Raw genomic sequence first — 21,481 nt, forward strand, 5'->3', positions numbered from 1 at the left:
CAGAAATAGTCTGATGTAAAAGTCTCCCAAAGAAGAGTGACTTGGGTTTCTTAAACAGTACTCTTCCATCAAGGCAAGGCTCCTCCTAAGAACTTTTAGGTTCTTTTTTCTTTTTTAAATTGAGGTATAGTTGAGTTACAATGTTGTGTCAGTTTCAGGTGTACAGCAAAGTGATTCAGTTATGCATATACATATATTCTTTTTCAGATTCTTTTCCATTATAGGTTATTACAAGATATTGAATATAGTCCCCTGTGTTATATAGTATGTCCTTGTTTATTTCATATATAGTAGTGTGTACATCTTAATCCCAAACTCCTAAATTATCCCTTCCCCTCACTCCTTTCCCCTTTGGTAACCATAGTTAGTTTTCTATGTCTGTGAGTTTAATGAGTCTTTTTCTCGTCTGTAAATAAGTTCATTTGTGTCCTTTTTTTTTTTTTGATTCCACATATAAATGATGTCATAGGATAGTTTGTCTGATTTAATTAACTTCACTTAGTATGATAATCTCTAGGTCCTTCCACGTTGCTGCAAATGACATTATTTCATTCTTTTTTATGGCTTAGTAGTAATCCATTGTATATATATATATCACATCTGTTTTTTTACAATTTTATTGAAGTATAGTCAGTTTACAATGTGTCAATTTCTGGTGTATAGCACAATGCTTTAGTCATACAGGAACATACATATATTCATTTTCATATCTTTTTCACCATAAATTACTACAAGATATTGAATATAGTTCCCTGTGCTATACAGTATAAACTTGTTGTTTATCTATTTTATATATATCACATCTTCTTTGTCCATTCATCTGTCAGTGGACATTTAGGTTGCTTCCATGTCTTGGCTATGGTGAGTGGTGTTGCTCTGAACTTTGGGATGTGTGTGTCTTTTCAAATTAGAGTTTTTTCTGGATGTATGTCCAGGAGTGGGATTGCTGGATCATCTGGTAACTTGATTTTTTAGTTTTTCAAGGAATCTCCGTACTGTTCTCCATAGTGGCTTCAACCAATTTACATTCATACAATTTACAAGATGTTAGGCTCTTAACATTTTTAAACCATGCAGTCAGAAATATCAGGCATTTGAGATCCACAGTATCTAGGAATGTACACTAACTGGCCTTTCTTTGGATGTCTACCTGCAAAATGAGGTTTGAGGAAAGACTTCTTTTCCCAAACCTGAGAGTTTGTTTAGGTCACATAGGGAAATGTTAATATTATACAAGTGAAAGGGTTCATTGAACACTCCCCCAGCCTCTCTCAAATTTACCACTTCAAATGTATTATAAATCCATACAAGTTCCTCTTGGCCTTGGAGCATGTTCCAGGCAGACCATCTGAGCTATTTTAATGCCCTCTCTTTATTGTAGTCTTTCAAGAAATGTCATGATCACATTCCTGTCATAAGATGGGGAAGAGGAGCCAAGTGGAAAGCTAATCGTTAAGACCAATTTGTCACTTTTGGGAAACCTTAGTTGAGGTCGCCAAAGTGAGTTATTAAACAATTATTCAAAGCTAAGTACTGAAATTCCCCAACACTATCCAGGATTTAATTTTTTTCAGTTCAGATTAGAGGAATGCTTCAGATCATTTCTGAGCACTGAGCTCTGACAGATGCTTTTGCTGTTTCTTTGAGCTTTTGTATTTCTAAAGAATCCTACATCATGTTTCATGCTTCCATAGCTAAGACTTTGTCCTTACCTTCATGGAGATAGATTTGGTTTGAAGAGATGTGTGTGTGTGTGTGTGTGTGTGTGTGTGTGTGTGTGTGTGTGTGTATTTGTGTGTGTGTATGTACATATATGCATATTTGTGATTGCATGTAAATTATATAAAAAATTTTTAATGAAAACAAATCAGCTGTCTATTGCCCACTGGGCTATATACTATTTTGATTGGCTTTACAAGTTGTGTTGCAGTTCTATTTAAAAATGTCAAGAGTCACAGATCATTTTCAGTATTTTGAGTCATGTGTGAAATGAAAATTATCTTCCCTCAACACCTTCCATGGCTCCCAGCACTTTTCATTCTCCAAACCTGTTTCTGATGCTATTCTTGCAAATACAGTGTAGCTCAAGCTGCAAAGACATACCTGCTCAATCTCTTCTCCTTTCTGCCATTCCATGTTATGTGTTGGATTTTGATGTCTCCAAAAGGGTGAGAAGAGGGAAGCTGATGGAGGAAATGTTGGGGCTGTAGTTTAGAAGCTGTGGGGACAGAAGGAAGGGTGATTGTTTTTCTGTCAGTTGGGTCATAGAGTTGTGCCATAGAAAATAAAGGAGAGTTAATTTCTTTGGAGCTAATTTCTTTGGAGCTAACTAACCTCTTTGGATTCAGAGACTATGTATGTGTTTCTAAATCAATTTCACTTAATGAAACAGCTAGAATCAGTTCCTTCTGTCTTTGAGTCTGTGGTCTTCAATCTTTGGTTTACAGTCTTGTAGACACTGTAGGCCTTTTGTGTATCTTTGTGGGCATTTTATTGGGAAGTCTGGAGTATGAATATCTATTACCCACCATGCCAACCTGGAAGTCCATGGGAAAGATAGTAAAACCTTTTAGACGGTATGTGGTGCTCTGTTTCATCTCAGACCCTACTGCAGAGAAAACTGTGCTGGAAATCAGAATTGAAATGAGATAAATACTGCATTTATCTAATTTCATGAGAAACTTTGCACACTGAGACAAAGAATACATTTTTTTTCCAACATTGTGTTCAACCTTGTGTTAACGAAAAGGTTGAATTACAGATATATGTAGCTTTTTTCAAATGTCTCTGATTTTTAAGGACTCTCCTGATTGTTCATTCAAATTTTTTTTTGTATCTTTCTATCTGCAGTGTTCCTCATTAAAAATCAGGATATGGGAAATGATGGGAGAGTTTAAAAGTTTAAAGTACATTCAAGAGTGCTCAAATATTTCACATACTGAGTCTTTATTTCTTCCTGCCTCGAAAGGTGCCTCTAATTGTGGCCCTTTGTTCCTGTGTTTTTTGTTCAAGGAATACCCCCCATATGCCAAGCCCTTGAGGCCTGCCCCTGGCTCACACTAAGAGAGGCTCTCCCATGCTGGCGATCTGTGGACGCTCTAGGGAGAATGCATGGTATGAAATGATCAATCACAAAACCATTTTGCTGTCATTAAAACCTCTTTGTGAGTGATCACTGTTCTTTCTTCACATGAGATAAAAATTAAAGACAAGTTGAATGAAAAATAATTGCTCTCCATTTCCAAAGGGGGAAATGAGGAAAAGAGGAAAGGAAACTTTCTCAAAAAAAAAAAAGCAGAAACTTTCATTGAAAAGCACTTTAAATTTTCCTCAGATATTCCAACATGTTTTCCCACCTGCCCCTCTCCCCGACCTACACCCCAGGATAGGATTCATTTAAGCAAGCAAACATTTTAGAGTGTTCCACTCAAGCCCTTGTTTTCCAGATAACACAGGCTGCTCTGTGTTTCTCCATATGCCTGCAACATCTGTACTCTGCACAGACCATGTCACGGTGAAATATGGCCGAGGCAGATTCCAGAGTTCTCTCAGCCAAATATGGATACGAGGGCTCATAACCGCAGTCACTGGCAGACACCCTCACATAAACCCTAGACTCAGGAGGGAGCCTCAAAATAAGAGGGCTTAGGAGGCCATGTTAGCTCTCTAACAATTTAAGAATTCTGAAACATTGTCTCCTTGAAGCTAGCTAATCGGGCAGCTGGGTTTGAGTCTGTTTTGGAACCAAATGACCAAATACAGTGAAAAAATTTGATGAAGCCTGATGAAGGGGGGGGTCTTAAATTTTTATTTTTTCCCTTCAAGTCATGCAGATTTTCTACCACAGGCAAGGATTCGCCTTGAAAGGAACGATCTGGTTGAGAGATGAGAAAGCTGAAGGAAGGAATGTCTTTCTATGTCTCAGGTAAGAGACTTCTGAACCTCAGTTTCTCCATCTGTAAAGTGACAGGGTTGGACCATGTGACCCTCACTTTGACCAGTTTGGATGCTAAGTGTGATTTCTCAAGTAATGGTGTGAACTGGCCAAATGCCATATGGTAGGGGGGCCTTCAAATGGAATTTAAATCACTTAAAAACACATTTTCTATCATTAAAACCTCTGGGTGAATGAACCCTGTTCTTTCTTCACTTGAGATAAGATATTAAAATTTTCTCCTTATGAGTTTCAACAAACATATTGTAATAAGATTGAAAAATAGAAAAATGGGAGTTGGTGAGCACATGTGTGTAATTCTACCCCCAGAAGAGTATTGGTGGCATCTTCGTGTATTTTTCCCAGTACTTTTCTACATATCAGATGCTGTATATGGTTGTAATTACCTTGTCTAGAGCTATTTTGTACCTTGGGTTGTCTCTTAACATTATAATGATTTTCCTTATTTGTGCATATCCTTCCTAATTGTCTTTTTTTTTTATTTTTTTAGGGGGGAGGTAATTAGGTTTACTTATTTATTTATTTATTTTTAGAAGATGCACCGCGGATTGAACCCAGGACCTTGTGTATGCTAAGCATGTGCTTTACCATTTGAACTATACCCTCCCCCCACAATCGTCTTTTTAGTAGCTGAGCAGATATATTTAATTATTTCCCTGTTGCTGGGAAATTCATTCCAGTTTTTACGCTTACAAATAATATTACAATAAATAGCTTCCTTCCTATGAACTCTGGTTTTCCTCCAAGTCAATCTCACTTCAAAGAAAAAAAAAATGAAACTGTTTGGTTGTCCCCTAATGCAGAACTCTGGCTGATCCCATGTTATACAAACTCTGTTTTATCTTTGTGTTTACAGTTACGCACGATGATGTTTGTCAAATGCTTATGGATTTGTTTGTGCAATCAACCCCAAATTAGATCTGCTGGTCCCTTGAAAAAGCTAACTGGGCTCAGTTGGATAGGAAAGGCTTGTAGTAGAATGATGTTTGAAAAGACTAACATAAAATATGCTGTGGGCCTCATGCTGTAGGGAGGATGTATGTCACCAGCTTCTTCTCATTACTACTCTTCTCAGTGGCAATCTGATTGTCACCCCCTAGGATCTGGGTCCCCAACTTGTGGCAGAGGAGATAACAAATGACCAGTCCAACAGCAATATCATTCCTGCTTCTCTCCAGCCGGCAACAGTTCCTTGCCATTAGTACAACCACTGAAGAGTGTTAAATCTCTTAGTGCTGTGAAAATTGGTATTAAAAGAAGTACTTTAAAAAAGAAATGGGAGCTTAAGAGCTATAATAAAAGAATAACCCTTAAAGCAAGTCAATTGGAAAGCATAATGAAGTTGATAGTGGTCTTTTTAGTTTAGTCATGAATTTGTTAGAGAAAAAAAATGACTTTTCTGAAAACCACCATCTGTGCCCTAAGTAGATCCATTAACACTGCTAAAGACACTGAGAAGGTTACGCTCGCTGCCACGGCTTTTCACCCCCATTGCATTTTAATTTTACTGCATTCCCTGTTCAGGTTTTTCCAAGTCTCATCCAATTGCCCATGCCAGAAGGCTCTTGTTACTCCCTAATGGATTGTGATCTTCAGGGTGAACTTTGCCTCTTGAAACAAGAGTCCCCTGTGTTACTCAGACCTCTAAGTGTTGACAGGCCTGGCAAGGGACTGGAGGCTTTAATTCCATTTGCTTAACACGGCTGGATGTCAAATTGTGTTAAACTGGCATCTAAGGGACAGGGCAGAGTTTTTGGATGGAGTTACGCTTTGGTACGTCAAATTCAGGTTTATGCTCTTTAGCTGTAGAAATGCTCTGAAACTCTCATACCAAAAAAATCTTGTTTTGAACATATTAGAACCTTTAAATAATTTTCCTGAAGTTATTCTTTTTTGAAATGAAAATAGTCATCCTTCTATTGATCTATTTTGTGCAACATTTTCAGAATTAAAACCTATGTTAAACTTCTATGTAACTTACAAAAGAAATACCCATCTTCTTTTCATGTTTGGAATTCTTAAGGTTATAGTCTACATACCAGTACTAGCCTGTGTGTTGTCTCTCATTCAATCAACAAATACATACTAAGCATTTACTAGACACTTGGCACCTGCTAGGTGTTGGGTACAAGATTCTGACCCTGCTGGAAACATTCTTTAGGGATTTCATGTAACTTATCAAGTAAATTTCAAGCATCTTAAGGGTAGAGATGATGTCCTGATTTCCCTTTATAGGCCCTGGAGAAAGTAAAATCTATGCAAGAAGTACTTAGCGGATGCTAACTGAAAGAATGAAAAAATAATGAAATCAGATTAAACTTACATTGCTCAACAAAATTGGCTTATCACATGAGATTTGGAATTCTTTTTATGAAGGCTATTGAAATGGTATATAATGTTTCTTTTTTCCCTTTGCTTAAAGCCCCTTTGGTCCAATGGTTGAAGTCAGTGTTAGTGGATGGCAGAGTACAGACTGTTTATAAATGCTTGAGATGTGGGGAAAACTATTTCTGTGAAGATAGAAAAGAATCTTAGCAGCTTCTAGTTCCACCTCTTGTATAGATGTGGAAAATGTAGCTTAGTGAGCTTGAGATTCTTGCTCAGACTTGCCCAATATCGTAGTTGCAGTAGCAGTGCTGGACGTGAGACCCTGGTTTTGGAATTCTTAATTCTTTCTGCCATCTTACTTTTATTTAACACTGGTAATACTGCTTATTCCTTGGTTGGGTTTTTAAGTTATAAGCAACAGAACCTGGTTTTGACCAATTTAAGAGAAGAAGGAACTTGGAAAATAGTGAGTGAGTCACAAAACTAAAGGAAGACTTTAAGAACTAGACCCCCGGCTGAGTTCTCCTTGCCTTTGGAGAACGGGAACTAAAGGCTGTCCCTTCCGGGAGCTGCCATCCAAATGAATCAGCACTAAGAGTTTTCAGTCTCTGTGTTACTACACTCAGGATTCACATTCCAGGGAGAGACCTCTGATTGGTCAAACTTGGGTCATCAGTCCACTCCTTAGGCAGGAGAGGGTGGGACGCTCTGATTGACAGACCCAGTAAGTCTGTATCCATTGGGGGTTCCAAATCAAAACCAGGTGCTATTATCAGAGGAGGGAAAATGGATGCAGGGTTAGTCAAAACCTACAGAGTGCACACAAATGACTGTATTGCTCGCGAAGGTGAGTCTCGTAAGTATGCAGACATTGCCTTCTCCAAATATTTCCCACTCTGTTCATGCCTGTAATACCGTCTCTGAGCCTTGTACCTCCAGCACACTCTACAGGGAAGATGAACATCTCTAAAGGGAGATCTCTTGTCACTCCTCTGCGCTACCTTAACATTTCTCCTTCCTTTCAAATTTCTTTCTCTTCCAAGACTATAACCCTTCACATAAACTCTAGGTCCTATCATCACTGAACTCCTTTGGGGACCTTGGGACAAAAAATTCTTTCTCTGCCTGCTCTGCACCCCTGAGACCCTGTGGTTTAGGTGGTATTCCATCCTTACCTCCAGGGGCAGAGCATGAGCCTCTCAGCTCTCTTGAATTTCAGCACACATGTCCAGCATTGACCTAAGGAGTTCTCTCTGGAAGGAGGGAAAATCCAGAGATAATGGAAACCCATGGGAGAAGCCAAAGGATAGATGTGTGATGAGCAGATAGGAGAACCAAGTGAGGGGGAACTGAATTTGCAAACTATGAAGGGAATGTAGGATGATGTCATGTATCATGGAGAATATCGTGTGGGACTAATTTTGGAGCCTTTTGAAGAATCCTTACCAGATTGGGCTTATTAAATGTGGTGACTTTTGCCCTATGGTGGGTAATGGTGCCCCTCAGGATCTGATGCTTCCATATCTAGATGACCCATCGTAAACTCAGCATGCCTAAATGTCATCTTCCCTAATTGCCCCATGCTTATATCAAAGCTTCTTCTCATTCAGTTTCTCCTTATTGCTTGTCCAGAGACAACCAATGGATCTTCCTCTTTTAGGAAAGCCCAGCAAGGCCACAAAGGAAATAAGGTAGAGTAATTAAAAGAATTGACCATGGTCAACTCATGGGACTTTTATTCTGTCTTAAATGTCTAGTCTTGAGTCTCTTGACACAAGTTCCTCCATCCTGACTCACACCTCAGATGAACTGCTTCTGCTTGTGCCTTGTGACTTAGCTGCTGGGAGCTTGTAACCCTTTATTTCCCTTAGTCCTGATTTGGCGTGTCCACGTAATCGTAATCTCCATTTCTTAAAGGAAAATTGGAATGAAACATCTACTCAGCACTCGTATCTCTGGCGTCTTCCTAGAAAAACTGGAATTTACCAGATACGACACTTTTAGAGGAACCACCATCATTCTGGTCACTATAATTAAACATTTATTGATCAAAGTGTGTTTGGTTGTAAGCAACAGAGATCCACTAAATTAGCCAAGTAACTGGTTTAATGTAAAGATGCATGGAATTCTCAAGGACAGTAGCTGGGTTTCTTGGGAACTGCTAAGTTTTTAGGTGGCTTTCCTTCTGTCTGCTTTTTTTTTTTTTTTTTTTTTCTGGTCGTGTGCTCTTCTGTTGCTGAGGACTGTCTGCTTCATTCATCTCTTCTTACTTTTCCATACTTATGAGTGTCTGGGGCAGTTATGGCTCAGAGACTCAGCCCCCATTCTGTCTGAGTTTTACTTCTCCGACTTGACGTCTCTCCTTCAAGTGTCAAGTGAGACAACTAATGCTCTCTGATGTCCACCCCTGGAATAATTTGCTGCCGCCAGAGGTCCGGGTTGTCTGGTACGACTGTGGTCACATAGGCACCCCCCTTCTGCAGAGACCAGTTGGAGGACGTCTAAGGACAGGGTTACTGTCAGGTGTGCACTAAACATGTCTACTCAGATCCTCCCTCATCAGGGTGTCCCTCTTCCTTCATCTCATCTCTTGCCTCTGATTACTAAGTACTGCGCTCTGGTCTGAATGAATGATTTTGACTCTGGCACACGAGGCTTTAAGTGCATGCCTCCATTAGTCCAAATGTACCTGGCCTTGCAGAGATGGAAAACTCGGCATCTCCAAGCCAACAGGAAGGGACTCTCAGGAAGTCTGTGTCTCGGTGAGAAATAGTATTGGAAACCAATGAAGATCCATTGCTGAAACCCGACAGCGAGATACTTAACATAGTTACTAGCTGTGCTAACTGATTTAATGAGCAGGGAACATAACGAATGAGCATGTTTACCAAGTTAACTTGTGAAAATGAATATCTGTAATTAAAGCAGCTCACAACTGACAGGCAAACAGGAAATTATTGTTATTATTATACACAAATCATCTTAAAATACCAGAACTTAATAAATGGGGGAAAAAAACAAACAATGGCTAAAACTGTCTGCTAAATAAAAAATAATGACGAACACCTGTGGTCTTTTTATAGGACTCCAGTGGAGACTTTTTTTTGAAGACCTAATTATGTTTTTGTAATGCTACCATTTCATTATTTCTCTGTAGCATTATTAAAAGAAAATGTCCATATTTTCTCTGTGTAAAAGGTCTGAAACAGAGATTCAAGCTTTTTTTTTTTTTTTTTAAATGCCACAGACACTCTGATAGTTCTAGCTACTTATTGGCAAAGCGCATAGGCCTTGACAAGACTGGACTTTTCCCTTTGGTAATACTGGAGTCTGGCCAGGGGATAAAGGTGATGTAGACCCCTTCAGACAGAGTCTGCTGGTGAGTAACTGAGAAACAGTGTTGCTGAGAGGGTACAAGACCCAGCTCTGCCTTTAGCCTCCCTGGTCTTGAATCCCAGCTTTGGTCTTTCCTAGCTGTGTGTCCTCCACTAAAGTTACTAAACCACTCTGTGCCTCAGTTTTCCCACTTGTAAAATGGGGAGAATGATTATACATATCTCATAAGATTATTGTTTAAACTAATACACCAAAAGAGCCTCGTAAGTGCTGATAAATATTAGCCACTATTATTACCTGCAGGTTACCATTCTCTGTGTGTCTTCCTTAACCAAAAGGTTCTAAGAATGCAGCACTGGGATGGCCCACCCATGTAGACAGGGAGTAGCAGCCACATGAGTGCTCTGTACAGAGTTGAAAGTTTATTGTCTTCATAGCACTGAACACCATTTGAAAGTATCTTGCTTGCCTCTTGTCTGCCTCCTCTCACTTGAATGTAAGCTCAGTGGTGGGAGAACCTTCTGAGGCTGACTTTGCACAACTTCAGGAGATGCTGCTCATATTGTCCTTTCATATTTCTGTTCTGCAGGGCTGCCATTCACATTAAATGGAGTTGTGCAACACAGATGTCCCAGTGGGACCTCTAAATTGATCTCACCCCCTTACCATACCTTCTCTCCACCATGATTCTTCTCTATGTTGGTGCCAGCTCTGTGTGCCCCATCACCCCAAGTGGGAACCTTGGAGACCTGGTGGTTTGATATGAATAAGAATCTCAACTTCCCTCTTCTGCTTTGGTTCCCTGTCTCCCTCTCTCCATGTAGAGGACAGAGTGCTCTATTCAACCTATATCAGGTCACATCAATTTCCTGCTTGATGTCCTCCATAGCTTCCCAGTGCACACACCATACCATTCAAGCTCTTCAGCATGGCCTAACAGGCCTCACCTTATGCCACACTCTCTTGATCATACAGGTACCCTAGCTTCAAAAGTGGTCCCTGCACTATGAGCATCACTGGGAACTTGTTAGAGATGCAATATCTAGGCCCACACCAGACCTACTGAATGAGAAACTCTGGGGGTGAGGCCCACCAATCTGTGTTGTAATAAGACTCCTAGGTGATTCTGTTACCATACTGGCTTCTTTGTGTTCCTGAGACATGGGAGCCATCCATCTACCTGAATGCTCTTTCCCAGATTTCCACATGATTTGTGGGACCAGCTCTGCTTCATTATTCATATCTGTTCCAAAGCCATTTCTTCAGAAAGGCCATTCCCACCCACCTGTCTAAGGTAACTGTGCTTCCCCTTTGCTCCCACCATTGCTCTCATTACTCTACCACATGTCTGGGTTTTATTCACAACACTGAACACAGTTTGAAATTACTTTTCTCGCCCATTTGTCTGCATCCTCCCACCAGAATGTTAGCTCCATGTAGATGGGTGTCTTCACTGGCTATGCTTACTGCTATGCCCACAGAGCTCAGAAGAGAGCCTGGCACACAGTTGGTGCTCAATAAGAAGATGTTGAGTGAATGGCTATATGACCATTTTACTAGGTGTGTGTGACAGATGGAGTTATTGACCACAAATCTTCACCTGTTCCTGATTCTCCATCCTTCGCCATTGGACTCTATAGCTCTTTCTACCAGAGAGAGCTCACTTCTTTGGAGAAGCTCCAGGCAGTACTTATGTGGAGTAGATTCGGACTCAACATGCAGTTTGGAGCTGAGCCCAACCTAGATCAGCCAACCCCCAGCCAACCCCTAGAGTTTTGAGGATGAAAAAATTATTGTCGGAAGTTATATAGTTTTGGGGTGCACGTTAATGCATTATTTCATCAACAGCTAATACTGTCTGTATATTCTGTATGTGTTGGGTACCATTAGAATCCAGAAGAAGTGGTAATCAATCTTGTTTTCAGGACAAGAGTAAGGAAGATTTGAAAGGAAGTAATTACTGAGTGAGTCTTTTTGAAAATGAAATAAAAGATTACCTAGTAGGTAAGCTGAGGGGGGAGAATACTTGAGGAAAAGGAATTATATAAGCAGAGGTCTTCATCAAAGTGCAAGAAACATCTGGGAAAGGGCAAGTATCTCATTAGGCAGAAAGTATGTGGGAGAGTAACTTGAAGTAGGATTAAAAAGTGGTAATTACACCTCACGTTTGCAAAGAACACTTCAGTGAACATTTTTGCAAGCCTTCTCTTATTTAGTGCTCATGATATCTCTGAAGCAGTGCTGTGTAGAGGCTTAGAGAACCTTGGTTAGAATTCTACCATTGTGGCCTTGGGAAAGTTATTTTTTGAATATCTCTCAGCCTCAACATTCTCATCCATAAAATGATGTTACTCTCAGGATTAAAAGAGATGAAGTGTGTATGGTGCCGAGTGTACAATGGGTACTCAAAGTCTTCCCTCCCCTTACCCATCCCATGTTAAATCTGAAGAAGCTGATGATCCAGTGAAGCAACTTGCTCATATGTCCCACTGTTAAGCAGTAGCAGGTTTGGGGCCATGATTCCAATTCTAGGACCCTCTCCTTGATGGCATAGCTTCATTTGGCAATGCTGAGACATGAGCCCAACCTTGGGGAGCTCACACTTTCCAGTTCTCTGCTTGGAATGCTTTTCTTAAGCTCATCACCTGTTACCAAGAAAATAAATAGGGCAAGAGACAATGATTACAATCTGGACTCATCTTTTTGTTTACTTATTATGTTTCCCTCCAACGGAAAGTAAAGGCAAGCCCCTCGCCTGCCATATCCCTCTGACATGTGATAGGTGCTCCAGAAGTCCTTGTAGACTGAAAATATTCAGGGACAGGGCCAAGGACAGATACTGGGGGACCCTGCCAAGAAAGCAGGGGTGAGACAAAGGGTGTGAAGGGCTCTGAGGATCAGTCAGCCATGGTGGATTTTTATGGGTTACCTGTGGCTGTGGGTGGAGCTGGGTCAGGGTGATCAGACATAGTCAGGAAGAGGATTCTAGTGTGGCTTGCCTGGTGTGGGCATCACCCCAAGTGCAATCCTCTTTTGCACCCCTACCCAACTTAAGTCAAATTCTGCCCTTCCCATTTTATTCTTTCCATCTTGTTCTTGGATTTCTACAAGATTGAGACAGAATTGCAGCAGAGGATGCAAAGTTCAAAGAGTAGAAAAATTAGGCAATACATTTAGGAAGACACACATGTAAAAACTAAAAGAAAAAAATAAAAGAAAAATCTTGGACCTCTAGAGGTATCTGGGAGCCGGGATGGAGAAGAAGCCCACAGGTAAGACCCAACAGTAGTGGTATACACAAAGTAGTGGGCTGACAGGTCTTCATCTTGTTGTATTCATACAAAAATAATATGTGTAATTTACATGAAATAATACATAATAGATTAATAGAAGTACCCTGGACTGAGAGGCAAGTGGATTGATTATTTCTTTAATTTTAAATTGAAATGGATTATAAAATATGTCATCTATTTAATAAAAATTTCTTGGCAAAGAGGGGGAAGAAATGCTGTTTAGAATCAAGCAATTAGTTGCAATGAATCTCTTTGTAGAGATTAAACTCTCAATGTTTGGGAATGTGATATGAACCTATGTGCAATTTTTGTGGGGAGCCGACTTGGGATAGCTTTTGGGACAGATGATTCTGTGGGCGTGCTTTATTTCACAACTTGTCCTTTGTCCTGGAAAGTGGATATAAATTGGGAGAAAAAAAGAATTATAGACAATCCAAAGTGTTCTTTTAGTTTTAAGAGTAGATATGGGTGAGATTAAGGGCAAGAAGGTTGGTCGCCCTTGTGATGATTTTTTTCTTTTTCTTTTTCTTTTTTTAAAAGAGGAGCCATGTTTCTGAACCTCATTCCTTGTTTGACTCCTTTTACTTCTGGGTCTGATCCTGGAGCTGAGCTCAATGATACATAATGCTTCTCTAAGAGATAAATGTTGGAAAATAGGGGTCTAGGATTTAAAAACTTGATTCAGGCTGTTGAAGTGGTTGTTCAAAAATAGTTTTGTGTTTTACTCGAATGGCCTTTGGGAAGCTCACTCCTTATTAATTTCTGTCACAACCCTTAAGGCAAAGAATAAAAAGGTCCATGTGCTATTAAGAGCCCTAGGTATCTCTTGAGCCATGATCCCTGAAGAGAAGGGTTAACTAGAAACCATTTCTTCATGTTCTGTGAGTCCTTTGGGCTTTGGTCACACTGCACAAAGAAGCAATTGAAGCTGGGTTGAATAAAAGGCAAGAAGCCATCAAGAAGTGGCAGCAGACAGTCCACTGAGTAGCCAGCCTTGCTTGGTGCCTTTCAAGCAACTCTTAGTCTTTAAATTAAAGGAGAAATGGAAGACATGGTCATAAATATAAGACAAAAGTCAATGACAATGCAATGAAAATCTTACCACTGTGCTCACAGAAAGAGCCCCCCTGGTGTCTGAGTTAAATAAAATAAGGCAGTAGTGGACATCCTGGGTCAGATGCTAAAGTGTGAAAATTCTTCTAAGAACACAGACCATGCAGTGTAGGCAGGAAATCCATATTGCGCTTGGAACACAGAGTATTAGAAAGGGCAGAGGAGACTTTATTGGCTTTGAGCCTAAAAGGAAGGTTAGGGCATTTTGGGTGAAGGAATTTTGAAGCCAGGGCTGTCAAGCGGCCATCTTTGCACTTATGGGAGCTGATGAAAGGGGGTACTCTTTGACCTCGAACAGTTACAAAAGACTGTTCTAGAATTTTTGAGTCAGCCCAAGAAGAAAGTTGCCAGGAAGGAAAAGTCAAGTGTTCTTAGGAGACAGCCACCAGCGTGGTGGTTAAAACCAAGGGCTTTGAAGTTAGACATAAGTTCAAATCTCTGCTCTGAAATTTAGTATCTGTGTAAAGTTGGGGAAGCCATGTAGATCACATAAACCACAGTCTCCTCTTTCTACAGTGGGGTTTGCAGTCCTTACCTGATAGAGTTGCTGGTTAGATTAAATAAGATAATAAACAGAAAAGATCAGGGCGCCCGCTGAGTCTATGCTATGTCTGTGCAGGTAGTGTGACGTGGCAGAGGGGGTGAGAAATCATACTGATTCTGGTGACATGCCATCTCAGGGGAATTTAGACACTCAATCCTTTTCTACTCGAAAAGTAGGCTTTTTTTCCTAATTTATTCTGACCTGAAAAATTACATCTTTTTATGTAGACAAAGTGTTATTTAGGGATTTCCAATATGCCACCTTGGTTTTGCTGTTTACATAGATGAAAAGTGGCTTTTGTAGATTTTCTTTTTGATATACTATGATCTGTCAACATTTAATAATAATAAAAAAAAAGACTTATTTTGACCAAGACAGCTCTTCAATTCAGTCAAGCAACTAATTTGACAGATTCTCTCCCTCCCTCTACCAGAGTGACAGGCTGTTTGCCAACTTGATCTAATTGACTAAATGTTTTGGTACCTTGTCGACCCAGACTCAAATGGTTTTTTTCCTTTGCCATTTGTAAGGAAAAAGGTAGTGAATCTGAAGAAACAGGGTGATCCTGGTGAAATGACATCGTTGTTTTTGTGTTTGCTTTTTAATTTGGTCCTTTGAGGGCTTAAGATCCAAAGGGTGTAGAGAAGACCTAGGAGAAGAGATTGGAAGATGATTCCTGAATGGAACTGAGTAATTAGGTATTGCGCTCAGAGGTTGGGGTTTTTGATTAGAAAGTGTGGGGAACTTAAAAATAACTTGGCCCTGAGGACCCCTCCCCAGAATATGGGACAGCCTGAAATTGTTTTAGGAAAGCCCTACTTGTCTCTGATTTCTGTACCCACTGCTCTGCTTCGACCAGGATAGTGGACACTTAATTTCTCTGGCCTCCCAGTATTTATCCCTAATTCTTTAAGAAGCAATTCCTTACTTTTCTTTTGGAGAATCATCTATCTCTGACTCAGTGTAGTCTTGCTTTGTTGGACTTAAATCAGATTACCCTTCCCTCTTACTCTCTGGTCAAAAGGTGGGTCCCTGCTCTCCTGGGACTTGGAATCTTAAGCATTTTAAGGTCAAATTATGTATTAGGAGCTCATTCATTATAGTGGGGGAGATAAGAGAAGAGATTACATTACTCCTGCTATCCAGACCCCCGGTCCTTCCTGCTTTCTGTACTTCTCTAAGCTTGGTTCTCTAGCCTTCCCCTCAAGCCCCTAACCCTAACCCCTTCCTCATATTATTCAAATGCATTCCTTTTCTGACTAAGTTAGTCAAATTCTATTTCTGTGACTTGCAAACAAAGATGGGGACTGTCACTACTGGTTGAGCAGCCAATAGGCATTCTCCCCTCTATGCTCTGTGCTTACAGGCCTACCGCACACAATAGAGGCTGATTATATATTGACTTCTGTGGCATCTCATGAAGTTAGGTAAGGGGTGGCTGTGTTCATTTGCTATGGTTGCTGTGACAATGTACCACAAATGAGGCGGCTTAAATCACAGAAATGTATTGTCTCTTATTTCTGAAAGCTGGAAGTCCAAGATCAAGGTATCAGCAGGGCCTGTTCCTTTTGAGAGCTGTGAAGGAAGGATCTTTTACAGGGCTTCTCTTGGCTTCTAGATGACTGTCTTCTCCCTGTATCTTCTCATCATCTTTCTGCTGTCTGTGTATGTGTTCAAATTCCCTCTTCTTGTAAGGACACTGGTTGTATTGGGTTAGGAGAGGCCCTAGGAATCTCACTTTAATTTGATTACATCTGTTAAGCCCTTATCTCCAAATAAGGTCACACTCTGAGATACTGGGGGTTAAGACTTAAACACATGAATTTTGGGGAGTCACAAGTCAACCCTTAACAGTGGTCAAGTGACACAATACTGGCCAATGAGGCACCAAGTGAATTCTATTTCTGGAAGGAATTTTCCTGCCTGGTTACAGAGAGAGATGTACAGAGAAAGGGCCTTTTCTCTCCCTTCCTTCTTTGGATGCTGTTGTGTTAGGATGCAATACCCAGGGCTATGGCAGCCATCTTGAGATCATGAGGTAATAGGCTAGAGGTTAAAAATCTACATGTGGAGGATGGTGGAATGAAAAAAAGGAAAAAAAATAATATGGCTCCCTGATGCAATGCTGAACCATCTCAGAACACCTAGCTCCAAACTTAGATATGTGAGACAATAGAATGCTTTATTATTTAAACTCCTGCTACTTGTTACATTCTTCTTTAAGATAGAACCCTCCCCACATTCAATAAATCTTCTGTGGTTTATGCCCTCACCCCTTTCCTCATGTTTCTCATATCACAGGTTGTTAATTTATTCAGGGTGCAAATGTCTGATGATAATGTTTCAAGATCAGACAGTTGGGTCACTTCTACCTCATCTGCTGCACAAATTCCTCATGACAACCGGGTCAGTGGCAGAAGAAACCCACAACTAAGTGTCTGTTGCATTAGATCACCCCACTCCTGGGATGTTCAATCCATTCCCTTGCCACTTCCATGTTATTGGAGACATGGTAGACACCAACATGAAGACTGGGAAGGAGTGGGGGCGTGAGACAGGCTCCTGGACAGCTAGCCTTTAAATTAGGATTTCTTCTCCTTTTATGTTTTATTTAATTAGAACTATTCATTTATTCAAATCACTCTCCTACAGGGAAGGCCTGATCAAAAACCATAGCTGCATCAAGGACAGAAGACATGAAAAAAATGATTAAAATCACTCTAGGGATAGCAAAGTACTTACCTGGCAAGGTTGTTATGAGGATTAAGTGAGTGGATAGATGTAAAGCACTTAGGCCCTGCACATAGTAATGCTATGTAAGAATTGCTATGTGAGTATTAACAATTAATGTGCAGTTTATTATGCTGCTGATTATTTATATCCTTAAGGGAGGGCTGGGACATTTCTACATAATGTACAATAGCTCGGGGTTGCAGTTTCCAAATTTGACCATGCATCAAAATCCACGCAAGACAAAGTGCTGTCCGACCCTACCGAATCAGAACTCAGGTTGAGGCTCTAGAAATCAGCAGTTTTAGACTGTTTCCCATGTGATTCTGATGCAGCCAGCCTCACACTGTATTTAGAAATCATTGGTGGGCTGAGGCTGGTGGCTAATTCTTGTACCAGGTCTCACATAGTGGCAGGAATCATGGAAAAACCCAGAAGGATCATTTAATCTTGCCCTTCATTTTGTAGACAGATGGGAAGGTTGGAGACCAGAGAGGTTGAGTGATTTACCAAAGTTGCAAAGTTAGTGGCAGAGACGGGACTTAAACTCTTACCTGGAACCTTTCCTTTGAGCTTCTTTTCTATCCTCTTATCCCCTTCTAAGCAATACGCTCACAGAGGGCAGGGTGGGCTTATCTTCTTTGTAGTCCCCCTGCCGCAGTGATGTCCAGAGCAGAGGAGGATTCCAATATATCTGTTTGATGGTGAACAAACTGTACTGAAATCATCTTCTTCTGCCTCCTGGACTCCTATTCCCTAAGAGCTCAGTTTTGTGGCAAGCGGAGTCTTACATGTTCTGTGCTGATGGGGCCTCCGTCAGATGGGGAGAAAGGGAGGTTGGGTCCTCTGTTACTGGCTGCAGACTGATTCCTCAGGACTTCTGGGATTCTCATTGATGGAAACTTTTCCTTGCTGCCTCCTAATAGCAAGACGTCTTGACTAGAACTTTACCTTGGCCAAGGTGCCTTAGGTTTAAGGTTATAGAACCCAATTTGAGCTGACTTAAGTAGGAAGGATTTATTGAAAGGTTAGGAGCATATCTCATAGAGACCAAGGGCCTCAGGGTGGACCAAGTCCAGGAATTGGAAAACCATCAGGGTCTCAGGCAGCCATGTCATCATCTTGTGGCTCTCTTCTTTCCCTGAGCTATGCCTTCTCCACTTCTCCAACTGCAAAGTCCAAGATGATCAGGCCATAATTTCAAAGATTGTCCTCTCTTCCCAAATCCCTCAGTTCTGGGCATAGGGAGAGCTTGTCTCTAGCTGCCTCTAGGTTACAATTACAGATTTCTTGGAGAGGGAATTTATTTGGCCCAAGTCAGGCCAAGGGTCCATCTGTGCTTGGATTAACTCTGGTTAGGGATCCTGGGGTCACAGAACACCAATGGGAGTGTCAGAGTACTTGTGAGCAAAGTGTAGTTCTTTTTTTTTAATTGTATTTTAAAAAAAATGTTTAAAATTTTATATAATTTTTAAAGGTTGCCTTCCATTTACAGTTATTTCAAAATAGTGGCTAAGTTCCTCATGTTGTCAACACATCCTTGAGCCTGTCTTATACCCAATAGTTTGTGCCTCCCACTCCCCACCCCTAGACTGGTCCTTTCCCCTTCTCCCCACTGGCAACTACCAGTTTGTTCTCTATGTCTGTGAGTCTGCAAAGTGCATTCTTATAGATAATTTGGGGGCAGGTGTGTGTGTGTGTGTGTGTGTGTGTGTGTGTGTATGTGTGTGTGACAGAGAGAGAGAGAGAGAAAGACAGCGAGCTGGCAGACTCTCTAAACAGTATCTCTGAGAGGTGTGTTTGTCAACTCTGCTGTGAAAACAAACAACCCTCAAACCCCAAAGACTTCCCACAATAAACATTTCTATCCCACTTGACATGTGCTGTGGCTCTGTGCCATGTGTCTTCCCAGCCAGGGCCCAGGTGGAGGGTGCAGTCCTTTTTGGGGAAATGTCTTTTCTTGTCACAAAGAGAAAAGAACAAGAGGCCGAGCCAACCTGTGCACCTGCTCTGAAAGCTCCCCCTTGGACGTGGCTCAGCTCAGGTCTGCTCACAGTCCGTTGGCCAAAGAAACCATCCCTCCCACCCAAGCCTTACATCGGGGCTGGGGGTAGTGGGGCGCACACCACCTCCAGGAAGGCTCTGCAGGTTTCTGGATGCTGGGCAGGCAGTAGGATCCTCCACCAGGGCAGGATGCGAGTCAATGGGAATAATCACACAGTTGGCTAAAACAGGTTGTCACAACGGCAATGGTAATTGACCTTTAACAAGTGCTTAGAATGTGCTAAACACTGTGCTGAGAGCTTTATGCAAATTGCCTCATTTAATTATCCCAATAACCTTATGAGATAACCACTATTATCCTCACTTTACCGATGAGAAAATGCAAGCCGGGAGAGGTTAAACAACTTGCCTCCCACTAGGTACCAGAGAATGGGATGCTCAGATTCAAACTGAGGTGCTCCAGGGGGTGCCACCAGTGTCAGACTCCTCCAGCTGCTGACAAATTACTACAAGCTTGGTGGCAGCTTAAAACAACACAGATCTGTTATCTTACTGTTCTGCAGGTCAGAACTCTGACATGGGTCTTGCTGGGCTAAAATCAAGGTGTTGAGAGGAGGGTATAGTTCGGTTGTAGAGTGCATACCTAGCATGCACAAGGTCCTGGGTTCAGTCCCCAGTACTGCCATTAAAACAAACAAACAAACAAACAAACAAACCTAATTACCTCCTCCCCTCCAAAAAAATTAAAAAATAAATAAAATCAAGATGTCAGCAGGGCTGAGTTCTTTCCTGGAGGCTTTAGTGGAGAACCCATTTCCTCCCACTTTCCAACTTCTAGAAGCTGCTCCCCATTCCTTGATACATAGTCCTTTCCTCCATCTTTAAATCAGCAGTGATACGCTGAGCCCTCACATCGTATCACTCCGACCTTGCTTCCACTGTCATGTCTACCTCTCTGACTTTCTCTTCTGCCTCCCTCTTCCACATTTAAGGACCTCCGTGATTACATGGTGCCCACCCAGAGAATCCAGGTAGCCTCTCTCTAGGTCGTTACCCACATCTGCAAAGTCCCATTTGCCACGTAAGGAAACATATTCACAGGTTCTGGGGGTTAGGATGTGGACATGTTCGGAGGACTGCTTTTCTGCCTACCATATCACCCTTCCTTGGGTGCTACATGTGGCCTCCAAGAAACGCCTCGAAAAAAGGCAACGATAACTACCCCTTCCACTTCTGTTTACACTGATGTCCCCATAAATCAAGCCCAATGGTGCTTGATGCACAAATTAAGGAGAGGCAATAATTCAGGGAATCAATGTAGAGCTCAAAGCTGATCATCTATTTGCTGGTTATGAAGGAGAGAGAGAGCCTATTGCTGGCTCTTAAAGTAGAAAAAGCAACGAATTTCATTACTAGTGTTCCTGGCATGATGCCATAATTAATATATGGTAACAATATTACAAAGAACAAAAACATACAGTTATGCTCTTAAAAATGTCAACATGAAAAGTAAACTTAATAAAAGATAGGCACAGGAACATACATAACAAAGATTATCTTTAATAATGAAATTATTTATGATCAAACATTTTTACTTAATTTCAGTTCAATTCTAAAATAGTCACAGTAATGTCAAGATTAAATATTAATGCTAACAGAAACAACCTAATTGGGAGGTTATTAAAGCTTCAAATTAAGTTTCTTTTTCTTTTCCCAATCAAAAGTTCTGCCTAGAATGGTATCAGGGGATTTCTAGCACATGTGTTTTATTAACACTGATTTGCTGGGCTGAGAGAAGGGCTACGTCAGAAGAGGTTTAATCCTGAATTCCTAGGTGATATTAATGAGACATTTTCTCATCAGTGGAGTGGCTACAACTCATGGCTTTCTTGGTGCAGAGTTCGTTGTTGCTTGGAGTATAACAAGTTATTGTTTGCTGCCTTTTAAACCACTCCCAAATTTAAAACAACCATCCTGTTGTGCACAATTCTGTCACCATTTCTGCTGGGCTTTCGCCGATCTGTCTCCTCGGGGGTCACTTACGGTTGCCTGACTGGTTGTCTAAGATGGCAAACTCGTGTGTTTGGTGTTTGGTGCTTGGCTATCATGGGAGCACATGTCTCTGAGAGGCTAGGTTAGGCTCTTTGCTGGGTTCCAAAAACAGCAAGAAAGAGAGGA

At 41.1% G+C, this 21,481-nt stretch overlaps 1 protein-coding gene and 1 pseudogene across 6 annotated transcripts in view; both read left to right on the forward strand.

Annotated features, from left to right (window-relative positions):
* The window catches only part of LOC141578737 (MFS-type transporter SLC18B1-like), a 489,075-nt pseudogene that overhangs the window by 81,233 nt on the left and 386,361 nt on the right, over positions 1-21,481 (forward strand).
* The window catches only part of TOX3 (TOX high mobility group box family member 3), a 352,097-nt gene continuing 334,241 nt past the window's right edge, over positions 3,626-21,481 (forward strand). For 3 of the 6 annotated variants that reach the window (XM_074370750.1, XM_074370753.1, XM_074370751.1), the window contains exon 1: positions 3,626-3,925. In XM_074370750.1, the coding sequence (XP_074226851.1) occupies positions 3,828-3,925 (98 nt within the window). In that variant the 5' untranslated portion in view covers positions 3,626-3,827. The remainder of the gene's footprint in view (positions 3,926-21,481) is intronic. The other 3 variants (XM_074370752.1, XM_074370757.1, XM_074370758.1) reach the window with 1 other exon arrangement.

The sequence above is a fragment of the Camelus bactrianus genome, chromosome 9 (genome assembly GCF_048773025.1).
Source record: "Camelus bactrianus isolate YW-2024 breed Bactrian camel chromosome 9, ASM4877302v1, whole genome shotgun sequence".
NCBI lineage: Eukaryota > Metazoa > Chordata > Mammalia > Artiodactyla > Camelidae > Camelus > Camelus bactrianus.